General features: G+C 59.5%; 1 protein-coding gene across 1 annotated transcript; it reads right to left on the bottom strand.

Annotated features, from left to right (window-relative positions):
• Positions 1–2,352: 2,352 nt before the first annotated feature.
• On the bottom strand, positions 2,353–23,832 carry LOC115643513 (syntaxin-binding protein 2-like). The gene is given in 17 exon segments (XM_030547564.1): positions 2,353–2,432; positions 2,989–3,146; positions 3,559–3,752; positions 6,214–6,320; positions 10,451–10,586; positions 10,921–11,001; positions 11,698–11,763; positions 12,277–12,334; positions 13,025–13,132; positions 13,278–13,440; positions 14,910–15,059; positions 15,620–15,800; positions 18,012–18,088; positions 18,681–18,762; positions 19,779–19,828; positions 21,285–21,316; positions 23,807–23,832. Coding segments are annotated over 17 exon segments (1,749 nt in total).
• Between the last annotated feature and the right edge of the window lie 641 nt (positions 23,833–24,473).

Raw genomic sequence — 24,473 nt, 5'->3', positions numbered from 1 at the left:
GGCTGGAGGGAGTTTCAGTTTGGAGCTGGCTGGGAAATGGAGAGGGGCCCCGACGGGGCTTGGGCTTCCCAACGGTGCTGTGGCCTCCCTGGGGGCCCCAGATGGACCTAACTAAAGGGGGTCCTGTTGTCTATACTGGCCAGACCTGTTTTGGACTGTGTTCCTGTCATCTAAATAAACCTGTTTTACTGGCTGGCTAAGAGTCACATCTGACTGCAAAGCGAAGTGGGGGTGCAGGATCCTGTGGTTTCCCCAGGACCAGATCCCGCCTGGGGGGACTCGCTGTGGGAAGCGCACGGAGGGGCAGAGGATGATGAATGCTCCAAGGAGAGACCCAGGAAGGTGAAGCCGTGTGAGCTTCTTGCCCTGGAGACAGTCTGCTCCAAGGGAGAGGAGACTCCCCAAAGTCCTGACTGGTTTTGTGGGGAGCAGTTCCGGAGCATCGCCCGGGGACTCCATAACGATTTACAATGCAAATGCCTGATGTAACTACACCACGGGGCTCTGGTGATGTGATAAGTGAGATCAGAATCTGACAAGCATTTCAGCATTTCTAAACACCAAACACATTCACATCACCTTCACATCTGTTCTAATAGTGGGAACACAGTGGTGAGCCAGCCTGACTCCCGGCTCTGCATTTGTCAGTGTTCAGTGAGGCCTGGGGGCTTGGCCTGGCTCCTGGTCTGCCAGCATCACAGGGCCTTGCTGCTTCCTCAGCCTCTCACGCCGAGTCCCTCCTTGCGGAGGTCAATGGCACTGTGGCCACAGGTGCTGACTTCTGCTGGCGCCAGTGGGTGCTGCCCCCCTCTGCGCCCGGCCCTGCCCTGACTCCACCCCTGCCCTACCCCCTCCCACCCATGCCGTGCCCCCATTCAAACCCCTTCCCCAAAGTCCCCACCTTAAGTTTGCCCCTATTCCAAACTCTTCCCCAAATCCCCTGCCAACCTCCACCTCCTCTCTTGAGCACGCTGTGTTCCCGCTCCTCCCCTCCTTCTGGAGCTTGTTACGCTGACAAGCACTGGGAGGTGGGCAGAGGAGCGGGGATGCGGCACTCTCGGGAAAGAGGCAGAGGTGGAGGTCAGGTAGGTCTGGGGGGGAAGCTTGGCTGCTGGTGGGTGCAGAGCACCCACTAATTTTTCCCCGTGGGTGCTCCAGCCCCGGAGCACCCACAGAGTCAGCGTCTATGACTGTGGTGGACTGGAGTCCCATTCCTCCAGTCCCCCTTTGTCCTCTCCCCATGCAGCGTGAGAGCCTTCCCTGCGGCTCCTACCAAATGGATCCAGAGGCTGCTGCCCCCAAGTGCTCTGCCCCGAGCACCCCATCCCTTCCCTCTGTGCCTTGTTAGCCCATTACAGTGCCCTCGCCAGGGGTTCCCTGTGCATGCCCACCCTCCCCCACAGGGCTGCAGGCCTATTGGGCAGGTGAGATGGCAGCCCCCCCTTTCCTTTCCCCACCAGTGCTGGGACTCAGGCCTAGGAAACATTAAACCCCTGCACAGCTGGAATGGGGAAGGGATTGGTTGCCATGGAGCTGGGGGTATTTATGCTGGGCTGTGGCTCTGCTGAGGTTAGTGGGGTGTTCCAGAGAGTTCAGGCTCAGCTGGAGCTGTAGGCTGTCCCCCAGGTCTCCTGGTAGCCTATCTGTGGGTGTGCACTTTGGGGGCAGGCCTGCCCCTCACCCTGGTGCTGCGGCTGACGTTCCTCTCTATCCTCCACCCCACCCCCCAACAGGACGTCTGCCTTTACTTCATGCTGTGGGGCTGCCTACACGTACCAGCGCATGACCGACAAGGCGGAGGATGTGTGTCTCTTCCTGACGCAGCCCGGTGAGATGGTGGGCCAGCTGGCTGTGCTGACTGGGGAGCCCGTCATCTTCACCATCAAGGCCAGCCATGACTGCACCTTCCTTGAGATCTCCAAGTCGGACTTCTACATGTTGGTGTCCCCCTTCCCCTCCTCATCCTGTGGGCAGGCTCTGCCCACCTCCCACCCCACTTCCATCTAGACTGGTGGCCCTGCCCTGCCCTGGGTCAGACTGGGGCCGTGTACCATTCCCCACCCTCATAAACCAGCCAGTTGGGCAGATGTCTCTCCTGGAGCGTTTTAATTCTGTGTCCCCAAGCCGTCGCCCACCCACCTGGCAGCTGCACAGCAATTAACCAAATGGCCTGGCGTTCCCCCTGCCCCAACAGCCAAGCAGCCTGGGGGTCCCAGCCCCTCTCCCGTCCCTCCCCCAAGAACCGACACTGCAGCCAGGAGTAGGGCGGGAAGGTGCCTTGTTGAGAAAAGCAGGTGGAGCTGGGGGCAGCAAGCTGTGGGGGGCAGAGTCTCTGGGGGGAGGGGACTGCTTCTAGGCCTCCTTGGGGACCAGCTGGTTGAGGGTTTGGACGTCATTCAGGAAGCGCTTGAGGGTCAGGATGTGACTGGAACCTGGGGGGGGAGAAAGGTGGTTGGCAGTGGTGGGAACAGTGGGGAAGGCATGAGGCTGGCATCTCCATCTCCCCCATTCTTGCAGTTGGACCCTGCTCTAGTGCAGGGGGGAAGGAGACAGCCCCTCCTACCCCCTGCGGCCTGGCACCACACCCCTCGTGCCGCTGTACCCTGCATGGCCAGGCAAGAATCCAGGCGCTGACAGAATCCCTCACCCTTGGGTCTCAGAGTGGTGTGTGCAGGGGGTGAGCCATATCCCCATGGATGTTACTGGGGGTGTCTGACGGGGTCCCCAGACATGGTCCCTGGACAAGGAGAGCCCTGGGGAGCCAGAGGCCAGGCGATCAGGTGGCTAGATACAGGCCATGTGGGGCTGCGGGCAGATGGGGTAAGCACATCTGTTCCCAGGCCCCCCAGGGGCGGGAGGACAGAGGGTGGCATGGATGCCCTGTGGGTGCTGGGCAGGCAGTTCCTGGGTCTCCCCCTCCCAGAGGGTCCCGACTGTCCCTGACCTGGGCATTCCAGCCACCCTCCCCAAAGGACTCACCCCACTCACCGATCACCACCTCCCACTTGCCCTCGCTGGCCTGGGTCACTTAGTAGGCGCAGCGCATCTCAGACATGGACACCCCACCCAGCATGTAGATGATGAGGCATGGGCCCGTCGGGTACTCAGCCGCTGGCTTGTTCTTGTGCCAATGCTCAAAGCGGGCGCTGGGGGGGAGAGAGGGGCAGTGTGGATACCAGGGGCTCACTGAGGGAATGCCAGATGGAAGGGCAGGGCCTGGAGGAGGCTGGGGGCAGGCCCTGCCCAAGACAGTGGGACAGGAGTCCCAAAGCAGGCAAGAGGGAGTAGGGGAGGGTGGCATCTGCCCTGGGCTGGGGGTGCTGTCTAAAGCTCAGCCAGTCCCTTTCCTCCATTCTGGGCCCTGGTGTGTTGAGGGACTGCTGGGGGGCGGGAGACATGGTGAGAGGGGTTCAGGGCTCCAGGCTCTTGGGCACCCCCTCCCCTGTAGAGGGCAGGGTCCTGGCCACACACTCCCAGGCACAGAGGATCCTACACCTTGTGTGGGGGGGGAGGATGTCAGGGCTCTGCCCCCCACAACCCAGCCAGGCTCAGCATTACCTGACAGCAGCTTGGGAGCTGGTGGAAGGGACCGGGTCTGACACGAAGGGCCACAACTCCCTGTCCAGTCTGTCCTCAATGATATCCTGGGGGATAAGGCGGGGGGGGGGAGGACAGGTCAGCAGGGGCCAAGCAGCAGGAACCTTGGACCTGGTGGCCAAGCCAGGCCCCATTGGGAGGAGGGGCTGGGATGGCTCCTGACTGAATGATTAACAGTCCCTGTGGAGAGCAGCCTGGGGCCCCCTTTCTGGGGTGGCACATGGGGAGCCAGCAAAGAGTACACGGACTCCTCCAGTGATGCCCCCCCATCTCCCCACATCCCCCTCAGCTGCTCAGTGCCCTGCTGCGAACTCCCCACCTCTCCACCGTTATGGGGAGGGCAGAGACCTCCTGCAGCTGGATCCAGGGCTCCTCACTTGGGGGAGGCTGCTCTCAGTGCCCTTTCCATGCTGCGGGCAGATCCAGGCCCTGCCTCTTGCCCCATGAGGTGTATCCCAGCCACGTAAGGGGGCCCAGGCTATGATACAACCGAATGCCACATAATAGGGGCTTTTACATTAATCTGCTGCTTTGACTTGTACAGGGAAGCTTACGGCCTGACGAGCTGTGACTGGCGCGGGGTGGGGTGGGGGGCAGCGCCCCTGATTGCATTAGGCACGGGATTGAGGCTACCACACCTGCCTGCCCCAAAATCCCACAGGAGGAACCATCAGGGAGCCTCCCATCTGTGATCTGCCAGGGACAGGGGCTTGGGCCGGGGGTTAATCCTTGGCCTGGAGGAGCCCCAAGCCAGTATGCTGAAGGCAACTAAGTGTGCCCCTCACCCCCTTGAGGAGTGCCCCATGGGGCAGGGCGATGAGGGGCTCAGGCCCCAGCAACCATTGGGGGAAGGAGCAACCATGTCACCTCTCACAAGCTAAGCAGGTTAGGGCCCAGGCAGTGCTTGGATAGGACACCTCTAAGGAAAAGCCACTGGGTGCTGGGGGGTGCTAGTGAGCCAGCAGAGGGTGCTCTGTGACCCCACTGTGGCACAGGGGGCGCTGTTCTGCAGGGAGCGGGGGGAGGGCTCAGCAGGGGGCGCTCTACCCTGGCAGTCAGTGCTGGCCCCAGTGCGGCGCTAGGGGGTGCTATACTACAGGGAGAGGGAGGGTTCAGCAGGGGGCGCTCTCCCCTGTCAGTCAGTGTTGGCCCCAGTGCGGCGCTAGGGGGTGCTGTACTGCAGGGAGAGGGGGGGCTCAGTAGGGGACGCTCTCCCCTGGCAGTCAATGTTGGCCCCAGTGTGGCCCTAGGGGTTGCTGTAGTGCAGGGTGAGGGGGGGGCTCTGCAGGGGGCGCGCTCCCCAGTCAGTCAGTGACCAGTACTGTGCTGCAGGCGTTCGTCCTTCAGATGAATGACAAACAGCTGCTCCTCACTGGAGGTTAGGCCAAGGACCCTGCCAGCCATTCAGATTCCAGTGCAAGTCATGACAGTGTGCTGCCTGGACCCCTGCACTTCCAGCCCCACACACTGATCACCTCCTGCCCTAGACTCAGGCAGTGCTGCTGTGCGGCTGTTAACAGCTGCCTGCCATTCCTCAGGAAGAATTCAGGCACAGTGAGGGACCCCTGTATAAATCGCCTGTGCCCCACCTCAGAGGTGGCAGCATCTCATCACCGAGTGAGACAACTCCCCGGCACTCGTGTCTGTGATTTAAGACCCCTAAGGATGGCAGCAGGGGAGGGCTCTCTAATGAGCCCCTCACATGGCTAGAGCCTTGCGCAGATACAAAAATGTGGATGTGCATCAGCCCACAATCCACTAGCCCAGTGGTCTCCAAACGCTTTTGATCACACACCCCTACATCAGTAAAAAAATTTTGAGCATGCACCCCCTGCCGTGCCAGCTCCACCCATTTTTGCCAAAGCCAAAAAAAAAAAAAGAAAAAAGCCGTGTGGACTCCCACCCGAAGCTCTCCTCCTGCCGCACACCCCGAAGGATCCTCTTGCGCACCCCACTTTGGAGACCACTGCACTAGCCGTCTTTTGCCTGTATCCACATCCTCACCAGCAGCAGGAAGCACTCACAAGGGCTAGCGGGCGGTGAGTGGGGAAGGGGTCTTGCAGGGAAGAGGCAGCGTGAGGGTGGGGACTGAGGCTAAGGGGCAGCGTGGAGGGGACAGGGTCTTGAGGAGAAGGGGTAGAGTGGAGGTGGGTCTCAAGAAGTGGCAATGTAGGGGTGGGGTCTTGAGGAGAAGGTGCAGTTTGGGGATGGGGTCTCAAGAAGGGGCAGCGCAGGGGTGGGCTCTTGAGAAAGGGCAGCGTGGAGCGGGTGGGGGCAGCGTGGAGGAGGTGGGAGCAGTGTGGAAGTGGTGGGGGCTGGGGGGAAGGGGTGTCTAATCAAGTGATTTTCCTGGGAGGTCATGAGCGATGGTACATGACAGCAGCTCTGAGGTCCTCTGCAGGGGCAGAAGAGGTCACCCCAGATGGGGAGTAACTCAGGGGTCACCCTCATATGGGAAGGGCGTCACCCCACTGTACAGGGACAGAGGCCACCTCTGTGCTGGGAGTAGGTCACTGCTATAGGGGGGCACCCCAAGGATGGCCTGGGCTACCCTGTGCAGCACAGATCTGGCCCCTGGCATGGGTACAGCTATTGCCTCTGGCCCCAGTCCCTTACCCCAGGCATGAAGGAGGTGCTCAGGAGCTGCGTATTGTGGATGATGTTGCCCTGCTGCTGGATGCTGGCATCCTGGATCATCTTGCAGAGGGTCTCCTCGCTCACACCTGCATGGGGAGAGAAAGGTCAGCGCTCGCACCCCTGGGACGCACCCACAGCCCAGGCACATTCAGTCCGTGGCCCAAGAAATCCTAGTCCCTTGATCAAATCCTGAGATCCTGCTCTTCCCACCCCTCTCAGAGCTGGGGGCAGAACCCAGGAGTCCTGGCTCCCAGCCTCCCTCAAACCACTAGACCCCACTCCCCTCTCAGAGCTGGGAATAAACCCAGGAGTCCTGGCTCCCAGCCCCCTCTAACCACTGGACCCCATTCCTCTCTCAGAGCTGGGGGTAGACCCAGGAGTCCTGGCTTCCAGCCCCCCTCTAACCACTAGACCGCACTCCCCTCTCAGAGCTGGAGGTAGAACCCAGGAGTCCTGGCTCTCAGCCCCCCTCTAACCACTAGACTGCACTGCCCTCTCAGAGCTGGGGGTAAACCCAGGAGTCCTGGCTCCCACCACCCGCTCTAGCCCACTGGACCCCATTCCTCTCCCAGAGCTGGAGGTAGACCCAGGAGTCCTGGCTTCCAGCCCCCCTCTAACCACTAGACCGCACTCCCCTCTCAGAGCTGGAGGTAGAACCCAGGAGTCCTGGCTCCCAGCCCCCCTCTAACCACTAGACTGCACTGCCCTCTCAGAGCTGGGGGTAAACCCAGGAGTCCTGGCTCCCACCACCCGCTCTAGCCCACTGGACCCCACTATCCTCCCAGAGCTGGAGGTAGAACCCAGGAGTCCTGGCTCCCAGCCCCCCTCTAACCACTGGACCCCACTGCCCTCCCAGAGCTGGAGGTAGAACCCAGGAGTCCTGGCTCCCAGCCCCCCTCTAACCACTAGACCGCACTCCCCTCTCAGAGCTGGGGGTAAACCCAGGAGTCCTGGCTCCCACCACCCGCTCTAGCCCACTGGACCCCACTGTCCTCCCAGAGCTGGAGGTAGAACCCAGGAGTCCTGGCTCCCAGCCCCCCTCTAACCACTGGACCCCACTGCCCTCCCAGAGCTGGGGGTAGAACCCAGGAGTCCTGGCTCCCAGCCCCCCTCTAACCACTAGACCGCACTCCCCTCCCAGAGCTGGGGGTAGAACCCAGGAGTCCTAGCTCCCAGCACCATCCACTCTAACCCACTGGACCCCACACAGTTAATGACTGAAGTTAGGTTCTTGCTGCTCCAGCCTGCACAGGGTCTCTCGGGTGTTGGGGGAAGGGGTCTCTCTAGCTCCCCCCGGCAGTGCAGTGGGAGCCCCCCCTCGATCTGGGCTCCCCCTCCTGCGGCCAGTCAGGTGCAGTGTCAGAGCTGAGGCCTGGCTCTTTAAGGCTATGAGGCCTTGAGCTGGAGAGAAGGCAACTCCCCCCAAACCATTTACTGCTGCTTAGTGCAGAGGGGGAGGCCTGGCAACTCCACACGCCCCCTGGCCAGGAAACTGGGCAGCCAGAGGAGCCACATGAGGGCACCTGGCCTGGGCAATGGGTACGGGGGCAGTGCCTGAGCAAGGGTACAGGAAGGGCCCCGGAGCAGGGCCCTGCCCCACCGATCCAATGTGGGGCAGGAACCGATGGGGGAAGAGGGACTGTGCCAAGTGTCAGGGTCAGGGAGGTTCCCCAGGCCCTGGTGAGCTGGGGGAAGGGGTTGGATGCACCAAGAAGCAGGGAGCTGGTCCAGGGAGGACACAAGGGGTGGGCAGGGAACTGGTCACAGGGGGCTCAGAGGCAGAACATGGCGTCTGAACATCCTGCAGAAAGGGAGGGATGTTCCCTCTCCCTGCAGAGAATGGGTGGGGGGCTGCTCCAGGTGTGTGTCTCCATTTCTCCTCCCTGCAGAGAACGGGCCAGGGGGCTGCTCCGGGTGTGTGTATCCATGTCCCTTCCCAGCAGAGAACGGGCCGGGGGGCCACTCCGGGTGTCAGTCTCCATTTCTCCTCCCTGCAGAGAATGGGCCGGGGGGGGGATGCTCCAGGTGTGTGTCTCCATTTCCCCTCCCTGCAGAGAACGGGCCGGGGGGGGGGATGCTCCAGGTGTGTGTCTCCATTCCCCCTCCCTGCAGAGAACGGGCTGCGGGGGCCGCTCCGGGTGTGTGTCTCCATTTCTCCTCCCTGCACAGAACGGGCCGGGCCACCACTCCGGGTGTGTGTCTCCATTTCCCCTCCCTGCACAGAACGGGCCGGGGGGGCTGCTCCGGGTGTGTGTCTCCATTTCCCCTCCCTGCAGAGAACGGGCTGGGGGGCCGCTCCGGGTGTGTGTCTCCATTTCCCCTCCCTGCAGAGAACGGGCCGGGGGGCCGCTCCGGGTGTGTGTCTCCATTTCTCCTCCCTGCAGAGAACAGGCCGGGGGGCCGCTCCGGGTGTCTGTCTCCATTTCTCCTCCCTGCAGAGAATGGGCCGGGGGGGGATGCTCCAGGTGTGTGTCTCCATTTCCCCTCCCTGCAGAGAACGGGCTGGGGGGCCGCTCCGGGTGTGTGTCTCCATTTCCCCTCCCTGCAGAGAACGGGCCGGGGGGCTGCTCCGGGTGTGTGTCTCCATTTCCCCTCCCTGCAGAGAACGGGCCAGGGGGCTGCTCCGGGTGTGTGTCTCCATTTCCCCTCCCTGCACAGAACGGGCTGCGGGGGCCGCTCCGGGTGTGTGTCTCCATTTCCCCTCCCTGCACAGAACGGGCCGGGGGGGCTGCTCCGGGTGTGTGTCTCCATTTCCCCTCCCTGCACAGAACGGGCCGGGCCACCACTCCGGGTGTGTGTCTCCATTTCCCCTCCCTGCACAGAACGGGCTGCGGGGGCCGCTCCGGGTGTGTGTCTCCATTTCCCCTCCCTGCAGAGAATGGGCCGGGGAGCCGCTCCGGGTGTGTGTCCCCATTTCCCTTCCCTCCAGAGAACGGGCCAGGGGGCCGCTCCGGGTGTGTGTCTCCATCTCCCCTCCCTGCACAGAACGGGCCGGGGGGGCCGCTCTGGGTGTGTGTCTCCATTTCCCCTCCCTGCAGAGAACGGGCAGGGGGGGCCGCTCCGGCTGTGTGTCTCCATTTCCCCTCCCTGCAGAGAATGGGCCGGGGGGCCGCTCCGGGTGTGTGTCTCCATTTCCCCTCCTTGCAGAGAACGGGCTGGGGGGCTGCTCCGGGTGTGTGTCTCCATTTCCCCTCCCTGCAGAGAACGGGCCTGGGGGCCGCTCTGGGTGTGTGTCTCCATTTCCCCTCCCTGCACAGAACGGGCCAGGGGGCTGCTCCGGGTGTCTGTCTCCATTTCTCCTCCCTGCAGAGAATGGGCTGGGGGGGGGGGATGCTCCAGGTGTGTGTCTCCATTTCTCCTCCCTGCAGAGAACGGGCCGGGCCACCACTCCGGGTGTGTGTCTCCATTTCCCCTCCCTGCACAGAACGGGCCGGGGGGGCTGCTCCGGGTGTGTGTCTCCATTTCCCCTCCCTGCAGAGAACGGGCTGGGGGGCCGCTCCGGGTGTGTGACTCCATTTCCCCTCCCTGCACAGAACGGGCTGCGGGGGACGCTCCGGGTGTGTGTCTCCATTTCCCCTCCCTGCACAGAACGGGCCGGGGGGGCTGCTCCGGGTGTGTGTCTCCATTTCCCCTCCCTGCAGAGAACAGGCTGGGGGGCCGCTCCGGCTGTGTGTCTCCATTTCCCCTCCCTGCAGAGAACGGGCTGGGGGGCTGCTCCGGGTGTGTGTCTCCATTTCCCCTCCCTGCACAGAACGGGCTGCGGGAGCCGCTCCGGCTGTGTGTCTCCATTTCCCCTCCCTGCAGAGAACGGGCTGGGGGGCTGCTCCAGGTGTGTGTCTCCATTTCCCCTCCCTGCAGAGAACGGGCTGGGGGGCCGCTCCGGGTGTGTTTCTCCATTTCCTCTCCCTGCAGAGAACGGGCTGGGGGGAGTGTGGAGGGCAGACGCTGCTGGGAAGGCAGCAGCAGGCAGCAAAGGCCGCACTGGCTGGCTCGCAGGCACCGAGAGGTGGGCAGAGAGGAAACAGGGCCGAAGAGCCAGGCTGGACACAAGCCCCGGGGATCAGCTGGCCAGGAGGCACCCTGCATGACTGAAGTGCGTGCCAGTCTAAGCAGTGTTATTCCCCCCCGAGCCCCACAGACCTGGGCACCGCCTCCAGGGACGCCCCCTGCAGCAGCAGGCCCCCCATTGCTGCCCCCTGCAGGCCTGTGGCGTTACCGTTCTTCAAGATGTAGAGCAGGATGATGCGGAGCTTGTCATAGGCCTGCCCGCTGGGGTCCAGCAGGATGGGTATGATGATCTTCATGGAGTCCTTGATCTTCTTCCCATCCATGTCAGTCCCCATGGCCAGGTCCTGGGGGGTGAAGGGGGTGCACACACAAGGCCCAGGTCAGGCCGCTCTGTTTCCTCTCACCCCCGCAGCAGGATGGGAGACGTGACAGCCCCACGACCCACAGCTCGCCTACCCCCTGTGCCAGGGCCCCCTCCTCGCTGGGGTCAGCTCCCCCTGGGGTGAGCAACGGACCCCCAGGGAGTAACCCGAGCACCATGTCCCCCTTCTGCACCCCCGGTGCTGCATGTGGGGGCTGGCCCTGGCTCCAGCAAGCCTGTGGGTCTGAGACCCCTCTCTCCGGGCTGAGTCATGAGCCAGACTCTGCCCCCCAGCCAGGTTCTGCCCACAGACCCACCTGCTCCACTCTGCACAGCTTCTCCACCAATCCTTTGAAGTCCCGCATGCAGTGCTCAGCCAGGTTCAGGTGTGTGGAGTACTGCGGGGAGAGACCAGGGCATGGGGGAGTTTACTGCATCACTGGCTGGTCCAGAGCACCTGCACCCCCCAACCCCCAAGGAAGGCCCCTTGGCCAGAGGGGCAGCCACAACCGACTGTATAAGGCGAGTATATAGGGATTGTTTTGCCCAGCACTGATGTGCAGCCACCTCTGGGGTGGAGCGGGGCAGCTGGAGGGGAGGATCAGGAGAAGGAAGCAGCTTTGAAAGCAGCCCACGGTTTCTCTGTTAGCCACCATGAGGCTGGGGGCTTGGAGACCAGCAGGTGTCGGGGTACCTGTGCCAGTGGCCAGGAGCTTTCCGTTGGCACATGGCCCAGTGGCACCAGGAGTGGCTCCAATGGGCTGGTTTGGAAGCCCACTAAGGCCCTCTCCCGAGAGCTGCAGCAGCAAGGCGCAGGCATTACCCAAGGGCTGCCATTGCTGGGGCTAACATGGCAGCTCTGGGCACTGACGGGCAGGCTGCTGCCCATGGTGCCACACAGCACCTAGGGGGAAATGGCTCTGCCCGACGGGACAGGTCAGCAGCTCTCATCAGGCAGTAAAGCGGAGTGCCCCAGAGTGTCCTGCCCCCCAGAGAGTCCCTACTGTCCCTCACCAGCCCCACAGACACCCTGCCCCCCCATCACCCCACTGAATGCCCTGCCTCCCGCCCACTAACAGCCCCAGCCCCGTTACCGTGTTCAGCTCTTCCAGGTACTGGGGCAAGTTCTTCACCACCTGGGACAGGTCCTCGATGGTGGCCTGGAGGGAGGAGGTGGTGAGATCCCGGCCCCTCCCAACGCATGGAACCTCCTGCAGGGCAGAAGCCTTCCCTGCGCCAGGGTGGGTCACTCAGGCCACACATGGCTGTGGCTTGGGTTAGACCTGCTCTTCCCAGGCCAGCTGGAATGAGACAGGAGCCCCACAACCTTAGCGCCTCCTGAGGTGTAAAGCGGCAGCAGGCCGGGGAGATGCCAGCGTTGGCTCCCAGCAGCTCTCCCTGCGCGACCCTGATCCTGCTGTCTGACCCCGCCCCATGGGCCTCTGCCCTCCCACATAGTCGGGAGTTTCACAGCTCTGGCTGGGGGGCAGGGGGCTCCACATACACTTCTTAGCCCTTTACAGGAAAACTCTGGGAGCAATGGGATACCCCCCCCACCGCTCCACCAAAGCCTCCTGGGGCAGCAGAGCAGCCTCCCCTCCCCATCAGTGGCAGTGGGATGGATCCCCCCATCCCAGACTCCTCAATCGCTCCCCCCGCAGCCCCTGCCGCACCTTGTCCGTGGTCAGCTTCTTGCTCTCAGAGAAGGTGTGCAGCAGCTCCGTCACCTTCCTGCAGCAGAGAGAGGGGTCACACTGGAGCCAGGCACTGCCTTCAAGATAGGGGCACCCTGTCCTATGCCCTCACCCCATGGGCACCAGGGTTTTTGCCTCGAGAGCTTCAGATGGGGCCGGGGGAGTAGGGGGGGGCTCTTCCCAAGTTACTCCAAGGCAGAGAGTTCAGTGCACCTATGGGAGCTCCTGGCGCCTTGCTGGGTGGGTCTGGGAGCAGCGGCAGGCCCAGCTGGAGGTAGGTGAGGGACTCCCTCAAGGAGGCTGTGAGGTGCATGGGGAGATCCTGGGATCGGGGGGAAGACAGTGTCCAGCAGGATCCCCGAGAGGAGATGCAGACAGTGGCTCTGGAAGGGAGTGCTCAGAGGTCCTTTGGGGAGAGAGGCTGGGTCCAGGGGTCTCAGCACTCAAAAAGGAGCATGTCTGAGGGACAGGCCTCAGCACTGGGTGGGAGGGGGAGGGGGAGTCCTGGTAGTGAGCAGGAGAGGGGTGTGTTGAGGGGGGTGTCCCTGCACTGGGTGGGAGAGGAGTGTATCCAAGGGGGAGTGGGGTTCCACACTGGGTGGGAAGGGAAGGGGTGGGGTGTGTCTGAAGGGGATGGGTTCTGGCCTGGGTGAGACACGGAGGGGCATGTCCGAGGGATGGGTGGGGTATGGAGGGGCGTGTCAGGGGCGAGGCTGAGCGCGCTCACATGGAGACGTCAGCGATGTGCATGTGGCGTAGCTGCACCCAGAGTTTGTCATCTTCATCCAGCAGCGCCTCCTTCTCCCGCGAGTCGCTGGTCCCTGTTGTCTCGTACCTTCTAGGGAGTGGAGACGGGGTCAGGCTGCGGCACCCCTCCCCCAAGCATGGGGGCTGCTGAGCAGTGCAGGTGCCTGGGTCACATCCCCCCCGCCCACCCGAGGAGGAGTGCGGGGTGCCCCCTGCTGGCAGCCAGGCCCTACTTGTAGGTGTTGATCTCAATGCTGAGCAGGTCGTAGGCCATGGCCTGGTAGGTGAGCTTGTGCAGCAGTGGGGACACCAGGTCGAAGCTTTGGTCCACAATCAGCAGCTGAGAGTGAACTTTGTCAGGGCCCTGGAGCACAGGAGAGAGAGACCCGTCACCCACTGCTCCAGCAGAGGGGTCCTGGCCTGGTCTAGACCCCATCCCTCCCCCCACCAGGATCTCCAAGCAGGTTCAAAATCACTACTCCTTCCTTAAAAGCAGCAAAGAATCCTGTGGCACCTTATAGACTAACAGAAGTTTTGGAGCATGAGCTTTCGTGGGTGAATACCCACTTCCTCAGATGCATGTAATGGAAATATCCAGGGGCAGGTATATATATGTGTGCTAGCAAGCAAGCTAGAGATAACGAGGTCAGTTCAATCAGGGAGGATGAGGCCCTGTTCTAGCAGTTGAGGTGTGAAAACCAAGAGAGGAGAAACTGGTTCTGTAATTGGCAAGCCATTCACAGTCTTTGTTCAATCCTGAGCTGATGGTGTCAAATTTGCAGATGAACTGAAGCTCAGCAGTTTCTCTTTGAAGTCTGGTCCTGAAGTTTTTTTGCTGCAGGATGGCCACCTTAAGGTCTGCTATAGTGTGGCTAGGGAGGTTGAAGTGCTCTCATGAGGTTGATGGATTTCCATTCCATACGGCTAAATGCAGTGCCTTGCATGGTGTCAAGTATCAGAGGGTAGCCGTGTTAGTCTGGATCTGTAAAAGCAGCAAAGAATCCTGTGGCACCTTATAGACTAACAGACGTTTTGGAGCATGAGCTTTCGTGGGTGAATACCCACTTCCTCAGATGCATGTAATGGAAATATCCAGGGGCAGGTATATATATGTGTGCTAGCAAGCAAGCTAGAGATAACGAGGTCAGTTCAATCAGGGAGGATGAGGCCCTGTTCTAGCAGTTGAGGTGTGAAAACCAAGAGAGGAGAAACTGGTTCTGTAATTGGCAAGCCATTCACAGTCTTTGTTCAATCCTGAGCTGATGGTGTCAAATTTGCAGATGAACTGAAGCTCAGCAGTTTCTCTTTGAAGTCTGGTCCTGAAGTTTTTTTGCTGCAGGATGGCCACCTTAAGGTCTGCTATAGTGTGGCCAGGGAGTTTGAAGTGCTCTCATGAGGTTGATGGATTTCCATTCCATACGGCTAAATGCAGTGCCTTGCATGGTGTCAAGTATCAGAGGGTAGCCGTGTTAGTCTGGATCTGTAAAAGCAGCAAAGAATCCTCAACTGCTAGAACAGGGCCTCATCCTCCCTGATTGAACTGACCTCGTTATCTCTAGCTTGCTTGCTAGCACACATATATATACCTGCCCCTGGATATTTCCATTACATGCATCTGAGGAAGTGGGTATTCACCCACGAAAGCTCATGCTCCAAAACGTCTGTTAGTCTATAAGGTGCCACAGGATTCTTTGCTGCTTTTAAGGAAGGAGTAGTGATTTTGAACCTGCTTGGAGATCCTGGTGGGGGGAGGGATGGGGTCTAGACCAGGCCAGGACCCCTCTGCTGGAGCAGTGGGTGAAGGGAAAGGTTCTCCCCCACCCCCCAGCCACGTTGAACACGAAGGGTAGGGTGTCGTACATCACCATTCACCCCACGGCCCTGCTCCTCCAAATCCCAGCCACCCCTCACCTGGCTCTCGTAGGGCAGGGAGGCCATGTTGATCCCCTTGAGGGTTTTGATGGTCTTGGTGATCCGTGACTTCCTCAGCTCCTTGAACAGAGGCTCAGGAGAGGCTGCAAGGCAAAGGCAGTGGGTGGGGGTGACATGCACAGGGCTCAGGACCCCCAGCACAGCGCCAGCCCCCACAGACAGGGCCAGGACGGGCATAGCAGGGGGGTCGTGCTGCACACCTGTGGAGAACCTGGGCAAGCCAGCAGGGCAACACAGGAGTCAACGATGAATCCAGCCCCACCAAATCAGGGTCACGCCGGGTTCTCGCCTTCTGCAGCATCAGCAGCGAGGGGGGACCACAATCTCTCCTATGCAGCCCCATCTCACACCCTGCCCTCAGCCCCTCCGCAGGGGGAAGTGACCGGAGTGTACAACTCAAGATGAAGCACAAGAAGCAACAGGGACTTGGGCCCCCCCTGCCGCTGTAATGGGGAGAAGCAGATGTGATCCTGACACACTGGGTATTCTGGTGGTGTCCCATCTCCCCATCCCAGTTGGGACTGATGGAGCAATGCATGCTGGGAATGGTAGCCAGGGGCTGCCTTTCTGGGCGCACGCTGTGAGCCGTTTTGGCTGGAGGCAGGCCCGTAGGGAAGAAGGGGGGGAAGGGATAGGTGGGGTCATTCGGTCTGGTCTGCTGGGGCACTGGCCTGCTGGCAGAGAGAGACCCCCCCCACTCCCAGTGTGTCGCTGGCCAGGCTCCCAGCTGGGGGATCCACTGCCCCCTGATACTCACGGCTGATGAAGAAGACGTGAGCCGCCTTGTAGTTGGTGGGGGTGCCCTGGAAGTCACTGATCAGAGTCTGCACTGACTGCAAAGGGGGGTGGGGAGTTGTCTGCACCAGCCAAGGCCCCTCCCTGCTGCCCGAAGGGCCCAGCCCAGGCCCAGACCCTGGGGACTCAGGGCCCAGCATGATGCCATTGGGAGGTGAGCAGGTTTTCACCCCCCTGTCTCTGGGCTCCCTCCCCAGCTGGAGCAGGGCATGTGCCCATGTACCCAGGACATGTGCCCATGTACCCAGGACAGTCTCAGAGCCCAGCCACATCTCTCGCTGGCACACAAGTGTCCGTGCTTGGCCACAGACGGGACCTGGCATTGGCTTTGCTGCTGAACTAAGTGGGCTCTGAGCAGTGCCCAGGGAACAGCTGGCCGAGCAGCAATCCCAGGCAGCCGCCATCAGGGCCCACTCTCTCCCCGGGCACCACGCTAGGCACCTGCAGCTTTGCCACACCAGCTAACCAGGCAGGGTGTTCAGAAGCTCTTCAGACTCCGTGACCGGCCATTGTGATAGGTGAGAACTTGGTTGCCTGGTTGTCACATTATTGACTTGAACAGGGACCATACAGAACATGGTTGCAACCAAGGTCCTGTAGTGGCACCAAATCTTGTATAAATGGGGTCAAATAGGGTGTCGAAGACAAGGCTGTGGTTTGCTGGTTATGGTTATGCTGGATGTGTATGTGTATCATTTTTGTAGTTGAAGTTATGAATATTGGCTCTAGACGGTGTGTATTTCAAACTTCTGCTATGCTTCTGGGTGCCACCTCAGACAAGTTGGTGTTAGCTCTGCCTAGCCTGCTTGATGGCTCACTAAGGATCATCAGCTATACAACTGACCTATCGAGACAAGGCAGATATGCTCTGAGACTCAGCAAAGTATGCAGGGACTTGCTCATGTGACTCCAGACTCCATTTTGCTGTAATTTTCCACAGTAAGAACAAAGAGGTGTTCTTACACCTGGAAAAGACTGATGCCTCATCTCCATCTTGTCTTCAGTCCTGCTTCCTACCTCTGGAGGGACTTTGTTACAAGGAAGGTCTACACAAAGGACCGAATGACCAATCCCAGCTGTGGATGTACTGTACTCCAGAGACTTGATTTGAACCTGCAGTTTATTCTATCACTGCTACAAGCCTGAACTAAGACCTTTGCCATTACTGTATGTAATTGATTCCATTTAACCACTTCTACTCTCATCTCTATCTTTTTCCTTTTATGAAAAAACCTTTAGATTTTAGAGGACTGCCAACAGCATGATTTGTGGGTAAGATCTGATTTATATATTGACCTGAGTCTGGGGCTTGGTCCTTAGGGATCAGGAGAACCTTTTTTCTTTTATTAGGGCATTGTTTTTCATAACCGTTTGTCCCCATAACGAGAGGCACTTGTGGTGATACTGGGCGACTGGAGTGTCTAAGGGAATTCCTTGTGTAACTTGTGGTTAGCCAGTGGGATAAGACCAAAGTCCTCTGTCTGTCTGGTTTGGTTTGCCTTAGAGGTGGAAAACCCCAGCCTTGGGCTGTAACTGCCCTGTTTTAAGCAAGTTGTCCTGAATTGGCACTCTCAGTTGGGTTCCGCCAGAACCAGCATCGTTACACCGGTCCCAAGCCCCAGGCCTCAGCTTGCAGTCTTCTACTACAGCACTCCGTCCGCGGGCAGCACCTGTGGTTCTGGGCTTCACCATGCTCCACCAGTGCCCCCTGCCCCTGGTCCCCCTCCACTCGCCTCCCTGCAGCAGACGCAGGAGCCTCCTCCCCCACAGCCCCTGCTATGTGAGCCTCTGCTTCAGCGATTCTCCTTCACTTTGAGTCTCAGCTGAGGTTAGGGTGACCAGATGTCCCAATTTTATAGGAACCTTCCTAATATTTGGGTTTTTTTCTTCTATAGGATCCTATTACCCCTCCAACACCTGTCCCGATTTTTCACACTCGCTAGCTAGTCAGCTTAGCTGAGGTTGCCTCTCTCCGCCTGCTGCATCATCCCATCCAACCTCCATGGGACTGCACTGCGGAGAGGTCTGTGGGACAATCTGTGCTTCACATGGCAAAGAACGCGAAGCCCAGCTCCAGGGGAGCAGCCTTTTGGGGAGCCCCCACTAGCCCCATTCAGCCCCATTCCCATCCTGACGTCATGCTGCGCATCCCCCAGATAGCGCCATCTCCAGACAGCACGAGGAGTTGCCCCGGGGTCTCCCCTGCTCCCCATCCACCTACCGCAGGCCCGAGCTCCTACCTTCTCCACAGGGTTGAGCAGGTAGATGGCCTCCAGGCTGGGGTTTGGCTCCCAGCACTTATCAATATCTTTCACAACTAGGAGAGAGCAGACACTGGGTGTGGGTCAGTGTGTCCTAGCCACCCGCCTCAGCCGCTCTCCACTGGGATGGGGGAAGGGAAAGCCAAGGGGAACAGGGATGTTCGCTGGCAGCAGGCTGGGGGATTCCACAGGCTACAATGCAGCAGTCGGTTTCATGTGGGGCCGTGGGCTGCGACAGTACGGAGCAGGGAGGGAACGTCCCTCTGTACTGTGCTGGGGGCTCCCCGCTAGAGTCCTGGCTCAGCTCTGTGCCCCTCAACGCCAGAGCTCCTCCACCTTGGAGCAGGGAGCCAGCATTCCCCCTCCCCAGCCAGGACCCTCCCTGCAGCGTGGGGGAGGAGCAACGAGGAGTTAACGGGAGTCTGAGCAAAGTGCTGAAGAGGTTCCAGGGGCTGAAAGCGCCTGGCTAAGGGAACTGGACCTGGCTGGGAAGGTACCAATAGCAAGGAGGGCATCTACGGAGCTGCAAAGGGGGGGAAACTAGATGCAAATGTGAATGTAGACAAGTCAATTCCCTGACTGTGAGGTGTGTCCAAAGGAGAAGGGAGCCCTGGTGGGTGGAGCAGATGAGAGGGAGGGGCCACTCACACGTGATGCTTTCTTCCATGATGTCAGACATCTTGCAGCACGACGAGAGGATGTGCGTGCTGGGATGGTCCATGGTCAGCACCTGGGGTAGCGAGAGGGGAGCTAGTCACTGCCCTGAGCCCAGCCGCCCCCCATCATCATCAAGCCAAGGGAGCAGAGCGACTGCTAACAGCAGAGCTGACGGCTCCTGGCCCAGCCCTTCCACAGCAGAGCGGCAGGGCAGTTACCAAGCCTGCACTTGGCTGAGCTGACCGTGCTAAGGACTGCGTGAGGAACGGCAACGAGAGCGGCTCCGAGCAGAGTGGCTGGTACGAGATGTAGGAGACGGAGACAAACCTGGGACACCCGGCCATTCAGAATGGTTCCATCCTCCTAGACTGGAGGAGATCAGCCTCTTCACCCAGGTGACAGGGTGAGTGCAAGAGGCAGGGACAGAACCCAGGAGTCCTAGCTCCCAGTGCCCTGCTCTGATCTACCACATACCCACTCCCCAGCCCTCGGACAGAACCAGGAGCAGGGCACAGAGAAATGGAACAAGGGGAGTCTCCGTGTTCCCCCAGGAAAGCCCTGTAGGCCATTGGCCCAACATCTCCACCGCCTTTCTGCCATGCCAAATGAGCCCATTGCTCTGTGCAGCCAAGCATCCCGCTGCACCAGATCCGGCCACTGGGAAAGCTAGTCCCCTGTGCTCCCTCTGCCACACCGGCCTAGCCCACTGCTCCACACACCCCAGCCCAGTCCATGCCGGCGGCTCAATAACCTGCCTGCCCAATGGTGCATACTGCCCCCATGCTTGGCGCTCTCCTGTTCCTTCTCCCACCCAGGCTGGCTCACTGGGCCTAGTGGTCTGATCCGGTGTATGTGAGGGGAGATATAGGGCTAGCTGGACAAGCTGGGTCTGATCCAGCACAGCGGGAAGGCAGACATACCCAAGCCTAGCTGGGGATGGATGATGGGCTAGACAGAGCAGGGATCTGATCCAGCCTGGAAAACCTCAGGTTCCTAATGAATCCCAAGAGGCTGGAGGGGGAGGAGCACAATATACGGATACAGCATATCCCCAGGGGGACACCAGGGCAGCAGGCCCGGCCGGCTTACCTTCCATTCTCCTTCCTTCTTCACGCTGCGAAAGACAATGCTGAGGATCTCTGTGAGGGAAAGAGACGGGGATTAGTGGTGGGGTTCGGACAGGATGGCTGTGCCCTGAGCCAGGACCCACTGGCTGGTGGAAAGACCCCTCAGGGAAGTGGCTCAGAGGCTCCTTTCAGGCCAGCTAGCGATGTGCTCCTAGCTGAGCCCCCAGTCAGCGACCGTGGTGGAGTGGCAGGCTAGATGGGCCATGGCTCTGATCACCTTTCCTTTCTGCCAGGCGAGGTACGAGCGCAGCTGAACTAAGGATCTGTCCCCGTGCAGCAAAAAAGAGGGCTAGCTCTAGGTTTTTTGCTGCCACAAGCAAAAAAAAATTTGGCTGCCCCCCCCAGAGCCCTGAGCTCCCCCCCACCCACCAGTGCCCCCCCATCCACACTTTCTGTTGCCCCAGCACTGGGCTCTCTCTTCCACTCACACCCCCTGCTGCCCCAGCACTGGGCTCCCCCAGAAATGTGGGATCCACTACCAGCACACGGCAGCAGAGCCCTGGCCCAGCTGCGACTCTGTCCCCATGCTGGTGGAGCTTCTGGGCGGCGTGGAGCAGGAGTACTTCCAGGTGGCGGTGCGGCTGTGGGGTGGTGCAGGGAACACGGCCCCCTCCCGGGGCTTCGCGGCGCTGCTGGTGGCCGAGGTGAATCAGTTCGTGCTCAGCGCCCTCTCCCCCGACATGCTGGTGGCTGAGGACCTGGAGAGCCCCCCAGACCTGCTGCTCTTCAGCCTCACGGTGCCCTGGCCCAGCCCTGGCCTTTTAAACCCCAGGTCTGTGGTCTGGATTTAGCCACAAGCCCCTCCACTGCAGCCTGGGCTGGAGATTCAGCAGTGGCCTGGGCTTCTGAAGTAACGCAGCCCTCACAGCAGGTCAGGGTGTTGCGAGAAGACAAGGGCTAACACATAGCAACTAACACCTCAGAGTCCAGCATGCACAAGGCAGCAGAGGCCATGCTGATCGAGTGTCAGGCTTTAACTTGTCCTCTCCTACATTACAGCTATAGCCTAGGCCAGCTCTGCAATGGGGCTGGACTGAAGCATACTGCTTCACTATGGTACAAAGTGGCTATGACGTCATTTTTCTCCTCGCACGCAGCTGTTACCCGTTCTGACAGGCTGTTTATAACACTAAGATTACTAGTTTTCAGAGGTGGTCGGTGGGGAGAGGGAGGGGCGCAAGATGGAAGTTTCGCCTAGGGCACAAAGTATCCTTCCACTGGCCCTGGTGGGAGTCACCCCAATGGAAAGAGACGCCCCCCCAGGTGCAGCTCCTATGGGAGGTGGCAGCCGTTGGGGGTGGGGGCAGACACCCTCCTTCCCCTTTTGCTGTGTGACAAGCAGGTGATGGGGGATGCTCTCTGCTCCGACTGACTCCTATTCTTCCCCAACTGGACCCTGCCCCCCTAGACCCACACCTGACTGGACCCTGCCCCCAACCGGGCTCAGACCCCCCAGCTCCACACTTACTCTCACGCACCACCACCTTCAACCCGGAGGTACTAAAAAAAAAAGGCAAGGGCAGAGTCTCTGACTCTATCGGACCTTGCCCAACTTGGCACTGGGGACCGGCACCGGCAGGCGTACCGGTACCTGGAACAAGATCCAGACCTCCAACCAGAATGGTGCCGGGAGGTCAATCGAGATCTCAAGGCTCGGGGAGAGGCTACAGGAGTAACGGTACCTGTCAAGGTGCCGGGAGTCGGAACGGTGCCGATAGTAGCAGGTCGGCGAACAGGATACTGACCGGTGCGGCGAGTGCGACCAGTACCGATGAGGAAAACAGCACCGGGACTGCAAGTGGTGTGGGGTGTGCCGACCGGACCTGGAGCGTCTGCGGGACCGTGATCATGAACGGTGCCGCTCTGCTGTGCTGACAGAGGACGGTCATATGAAGAGACTGCATTACCCGCACCGGCGGTGCCGGGGTCAGGCAGCATCGACTCTGTCATGGCAATGAGATCCCTCACCGTTGGTAATGTCTCCGGCGTGGAGGGAACAGCAGGCTCAACCACAGTGCATACTGGGGAGCTGTCAGGCACCGGATTCGACAGCTCTCGTGGGACCGGGATCGACGGTACCGAGGTCGTCAGAGCTTCAGTAGGTGTCGGTGCCGGGTGATCCGACTTAGACGAGCTCTCTGGCTGCGGTGCAGTTGGCACGGAAGCAGCAGGAGCAGTAAGCTCAACCACGGCGCGTGCCGGGAGCCGTCAAACACCGGATTCGACGGCCCTTGTGGGACCAGGATCGACGGTGCCGACGTCGTCGGTGCCTCAGCAGGTGTCAGTGCCGGGCGATCCGACTTAGACGAGCTCTCTGGCTGTGGTGCAGTTGGCACAGAAGCAGTGGGAGCAGTAAGCTCTACCACGGCGCGTGCCGGGGAGCTGTCAGGCACTGTATTCAATGGCCCTGGGGGACTGGAATCGACGGTGCCGATGTCATCGGTGCCTCTGCAGGTGTCGGTGCAGGGCAATCTGACTTAGACGAGCTCTCAGGCTGCGATGCAGGTGGCACGGAAGCAGCAGGAGCAGGGGGCTCAACCACGGCGCGTGCCGGGGAGCCGTCAGGCACCAGCAGGAATTGTAGGCTCTCTCGACCTCGGAGGAAGGGAGCAGTGCCGAGTCGACTTCGGTGCCGGCGACGGCCGGTGCCGAAAGGCCTTGGCAGTACCGGCGGGGTCCAGTGCCGAGGGGGTGCTTCTGCCAGCCACTTGATCATCGCTCGGTGCCAAAGGTGGAGGGGTAAGTGAAAGACCTGCTCCTTTTTGTTCTCAGGTTAAAAGCCTTGCAAATGGGGCACTTAGCTGTCAAGTGTGATTCCCTGAGGCACTTCAAACAGGAGTCGTGTGGATCTCCCTTCGGCATCGGCTTCTGGCAGGCCGAGCCCATTTTAAAATCCAGTGAGCCGTGCATGGGCTCCGGCACCGGGTGCAGGAAAGGGGCTACTTCCTGAACCCCGCTAACTATTACTAAACTAACTATGCTAGCAAAGAAAAAACGTATAACTATACAAATATATATATAAAAGGATTATAACTGCATAACTATATATGAGAACTATGAGTAGCTAGGGAAGTGGAAGTCAGCTAAGCCGCGCTCCACTGTTCCAATGACCGACACGGGCGGTAAGAAGGAACTGAGGAGCGAGTGGGCCGGCAGGGGTATATATCGAGCACCATGACGGCGCCACTCTAGGGGGCGACCTGCCGCCCCACTGAGTTGCTAGGGTAAAAGTTTTCCGACAAATGTGCATGCGCGGTGCACACACCTAACTGGAATGGATATGAGCAATCACTCGAAGAAGAACCCAGGCTCTCCTGTTTTCAAAAACAAGCGCTTTTGCCAGCTAAGCTATGGTACCTGCCTCTGGCCAAAATACAATGTCTGCCCACACCTGACTCCCTGCCATCCCCACCGAGGCCTGACAAGCTTTGCATGTGTTTGGACTGTGCAAAGCAGAAGAGCAGGTGATGTTTTCCTTGCAAGTTGTGTGTGTGTGTGAATCTTTGGCCAGATCTGCACTACAAAGTTATTTCAGCATCATTATATTGCTCAGGTGTGTGAAAAAACGCATAAGGCTCCCTTGGCTGGCAGCTTGTGGCTGGTGTACACTCTGCAATGCCACGTCTGACGACAAAACTGCCCTGTTTTGGTGACAAAATAAAACCACCTTGACGAGAGGCCTAGATCTTTTTGCAGCAAACTTAAAGTGACAAGTTGTCCGTGTAAATGCTGCTGGTCATTATATCACCATAACTGGCCTCCACCAGTATCCCACCATGAACTCGCCTGCCCTGCATTCCTGCTACAGAGGCTGGGACCCTCCCTTTTCATAGCTCCAGAAAGTTCTAACAGCTGAGTCGCTATCTACACTAGGATTAGGTTGATATAACTGCATTGCCAGCCTAAGTAATGTAATTACACCACCTAATTTTGTAGTGTAGACCTGTCCAAAGAATCACACACACACCTTGGGAGCAACACTTCACCTACTTCTCTGCTTTACAGACGTCAAACATGAGCGACGCTTGTCAGGGCCCAATGGGGATTGTCAGAGAGTCAGGTGTTGGCAGACACAATCCTTTAAATAACAGCAGGCACCATGGCTTAGTTGGTTAAAATGCCTGTTTTGTAAACAGGAGATCCTGGATTCCACTCCTAGTGGTGTACGGGGAGTGGCTTTTGGGGTACCTGGTATTGGCTACTGTCAGAAGACAAGGTTCAGGGCTAGATGGACCTATGGTTTAAATTACACTCACAGGCACTGACAATAGAGTTATTGAAAGTTTGAGTGTTGAGAGCTATTAGGTCAGTGGTCCAGTCCCCTCAATGTGGTTTTACCATTTCCACTTGCTAAACTCCCTGCCAACCTCTATAAAATTACAATGCGGACATATGGGCTTGAGTCCAACCTCTGAGGTCCCACGAAGGGCGAGGGTTCCTGAACCCAGGCTTCAGCATGAACACAAATATTTGCACCACAGTTTTTAGTCCCTCAGCTTTACATCCAGGAGCCCAAGTCAGATGACCCAGGTCAACCCTGCTGCCATCTTTATCCCAGGAGAGATGGACTCCAAGGGTACGTCTCCATTGCAATGGAAGCCCAGATGTGGCACGCTGTGCTCAAAGCAGCACCCTGGAAGCCCCATATTCACCACTC

The sequence above is a fragment of the Gopherus evgoodei genome, unplaced genomic scaffold, assembly GCF_007399415.2.
Source record: "Gopherus evgoodei ecotype Sinaloan lineage unplaced genomic scaffold, rGopEvg1_v1.p scaffold_61_arrow_ctg1, whole genome shotgun sequence".
NCBI classification, from domain to species: domain Eukaryota; kingdom Metazoa; phylum Chordata; order Testudines; family Testudinidae; genus Gopherus; species Gopherus evgoodei.
The sequence above is the reverse complement of the archived record's forward strand: the minus strand, read 5'-3'. Positions and strand labels throughout refer to the sequence as shown.